Source organism: Apteryx rowi, unplaced genomic scaffold, assembly GCF_003343035.1.
Source record: "Apteryx rowi isolate R43461 unplaced genomic scaffold, aptRow1 scaffold_991, whole genome shotgun sequence".
In the NCBI taxonomy this organism is placed as follows: domain Eukaryota; kingdom Metazoa; phylum Chordata; class Aves; order Apterygiformes; family Apterygidae; genus Apteryx; species Apteryx rowi.
Window position 1 is genome coordinate 1 of NW_020451306.1, and position 2,811 is coordinate 2,811.

General features: G+C 68.6%; 2 protein-coding genes across 2 annotated transcripts in view; one reads left to right on the forward strand and one right to left on the reverse strand.

The window, feature by feature from the left end:
* Positions 1–105: 105 nt before the first annotated feature.
* LOC112960786 (clusterin-like) lies at positions 106–1,908 on the forward strand (the record flags this gene model as incomplete). Its single annotated transcript, XM_026055358.1, has 3 exons — positions 106–332; positions 1,547–1,728; positions 1,825–1,908. Coding segments are annotated over 3 exons (416 nt in total), but the record flags the coding sequence as incomplete, so codon positions are not given.
* A 761-nt stretch (positions 1,909–2,669) lies between these two features.
* Positions 2,670–2,811, reverse strand: part of SLC35F6 (solute carrier family 35 member F6) — a 2,658-nt gene continuing 2,516 nt past the window's right edge. The window contains exon 6 of the mRNA XM_026055359.1: positions 2,670–2,686. Within this exon, the coding sequence (XP_025911144.1) occupies positions 2,670–2,686 (17 nt within the window). The remainder of the gene's footprint in view (positions 2,687–2,811) is intronic.

The window sequence follows — 2,811 nt, forward strand, 5'->3', positions numbered from 1 at the left end:
AAAGGGGGGGGGGAATGTGGGGAGGCAGTTGCACGGGATGGGGGGTTGCATGGGGCCATCGCTGGTGTGTCCCCCCCCCTCCGACACGCCGCCGGCCCCCCCCAGACTGCTCGCAGACGGACCCGGAGCAGAGCCTGCTGCGGGAGCAGCTCGAGGACGCGCTGCGCCTGGCCGAGCGCTTCAGCCGCCGCTACGACGACCTGCTCCGCGACTTCCAGGCCGACATGCTCAACACCACCGGCCTCCTGGAGCAGCTCAACCGCCAGTTCGGCTGGGTCTCCCGCCTGGCCAACCTCACGCAGCACGATGACGGCTTCCTCCAGGTCACCACGGTGGGTGCCCCGGCCGGGGGGGGGGGGGGGGTTCCCGTGTGGGCACGGGGCTCTGCACGGGGCTCTGCACAAGGATTTGCACAAGACTCTGCAGGGATCTTGCATCGGGCTCATCACGGGGCTTTGCACAGGGCTTTGCACAGGGTTCTGCACGAGGCTTTGCAAAGGGCTCTGCATGGAGCTTTGCACGAGGCTCTGCCCAGGCTTTGCACAAGGCTCTGCACAGGGCACAGGGCTCAGCGTGGGGCCCTGCACGAGGCTCTGCACGGGGCTCTGCACAGGGCTCATCGTGAGTCTTTGCACAAGACCGCGCAGGGCTCTGCACAGGGCTCATCACGGGGCTTTGCACAAGGCTTTGCACAAGGCTCTGTGCAGGGCACAGGGCTCTGTATGGGGCTTTGCACAAGACTGCACAGGGCTCATCCATGGGGCTCTGCACAGGGCACAGGGCTCTGTATGGGGCTTTGCACAAGACTGCACAGGGCTTTGCATGGGGCTCTGCACGAGGCTTTGCACAGGGCTCCGCACGGGGCTTTGCCCAAGACTGCGCAGGGCTCTGCACGGGCCTCATCACGGGGTTCTGCACAAGGCTCTGTACGGTGCTCTGCAAAAGGCTCTGCACAGGGCTTTGCACAAGACTGCACAAGGCTCATCACGAGGCTCTGCACGGTGCTTTGCACAGGACTTTGCACAAGACTGTACAGGGCTTTGCACAAGAATGTGCAGGGCTTTGCATGGGGCTTTGCCCAAGCCTGCGCGGGGCTCTGCACAAGGCTCGGCACAGGGCTCTGCACGGGGCTCTGCATGAAGCTTTGCACGAGGCTCTGTGCAGTGCTCTGCAAAGGGCTTTGCACGGGGCTTTGCACAAGCCTGCACGGGGCTCTGCACGAGGCTCTGTGCCGGGCTCTGCAAAAGGCTCTGCACAGCACTTTGCACGGGGCTTTGCGCAGGGCTCATCACGAGGCTCCGCACGGGGCTTTGCAAGACGGGCCAGCGTGCAGCGGCCAGGGGGGGCGAGGCGGGGGGGGCTTCATCCGCCCTGGGAGCAGCCCGGCTGCTCCCCCGCGGGAAAGTGGGTCAGGGGGAGAAAGAGGCGATTGTGCGGCGCCCAGGAGCGCTGCCGCCCCGCACAAAAGCCGGGGCAGGGCGCCAGGGCCGGCCGAGTGCGGGGGCTAGCCGGCCTCTCCACGTCCCCCCCCCCGTCCCCCTTTTAGGTGCTCTCCAAGGCCCCCGACCCGCGGGACCTGTCGGCGCCCCCGGACACGCAGGTGACGGTGCAGCTCTTCGACTCGGAGCCGCTGGCGCTCACGGTGCCCGGGGCCATCGCTTGGGACGACCCGCGCTTCATGGAGCTGGTGGCCGAGCAGGCGCTGCGGCACTACAAGCAACGCGCCCTGTGAGTCCGTCCCCGTCCCCATCCCCCGGGGAGGGGGCTCGGGGGGGGGGGCCGTGCCACCGCTGACCCCCCTCTTCTGCCTCCTTCCTCCGACAGCGAGTAGCCGCCCATCGCCGCTGCGCTCCGACCCTCGCCGCCGCCACCACCATCGCTGCCGCTTCGGCCCGTCCCGCAGCCCCGAACACGAAATAAAGGTAGAGTCCAAGCTGGAGGTGCCTCTTTCTTCCCATCGCGGAGACAGGTGCAAGGGAGCTGGCGGCAGCTCCGGGCGGTGTGGGAGAAGGCTGCTGCGCCATGTGAGCTCTGCCCTGGTTTGCAAAACACTGGAGGGGGGAACCGGGCTTCCATGCTTCCTGGAGCCCCATCCCGCAGGGGGGCTATTTCCAGTGCCCCCCCGAAAGCCATGAGYGGGGTTACGGCCGGAGTCGGAGCCCGGCTGGCACTTGGGACGCTGCAGCACAGCAGCACTGTGGCACCTTGGGGACGGTCCCAGTCCTGCTGGGGGGCAGGAGGGGGGGGAGCCAGCACCCCCCTTCCCGCAGGGCCCCTCCGGAGCCCCCCCCCCCCAACCCAGCACCCCGGCCTGGGAGAGAGGCCCCGTCCCATGGCCGGCACAGACACCCCTGGAGCGAGCTTGGGGCCGATGCACTTTATTGGGCAGAGACGCAAGTCGGGGAGCAGCGGGATGGAGGGGGGCCCCGGCCCCGAGCGAGCACCCGGCCAGCCCCCGGCACAGTGGATGGTGTCCCCAAAACAGGTCCAACAGCGGGCCGGTGGCCCTCTTCCCCCCCGGCACGCGGCCGGAGGAGACGCTCCCCCGGCACCAGGAGCCCTGGCAGCCCGGGGAAGGGCTGGCACGATACCTGCCGRCAGCAGCCCACCCGGCTGCGGAGAGGTTTCTCCGCCTGCTTGGAAACGGGAGGAGCAGCGGGGGGGGCTCCTTAACCCCCTTCCCGTCCTTCGGGAAGGAGAGCAGAGCTGGACCGCGGTGTTAAACCAAGGCGCYGGCCAAAAACGGAGCCCGGAAAGCGAGCGCGGCCGCCTGTCCCTGCTGGGCCGCGTGCCGCCGGCGCCGGCTCAGCG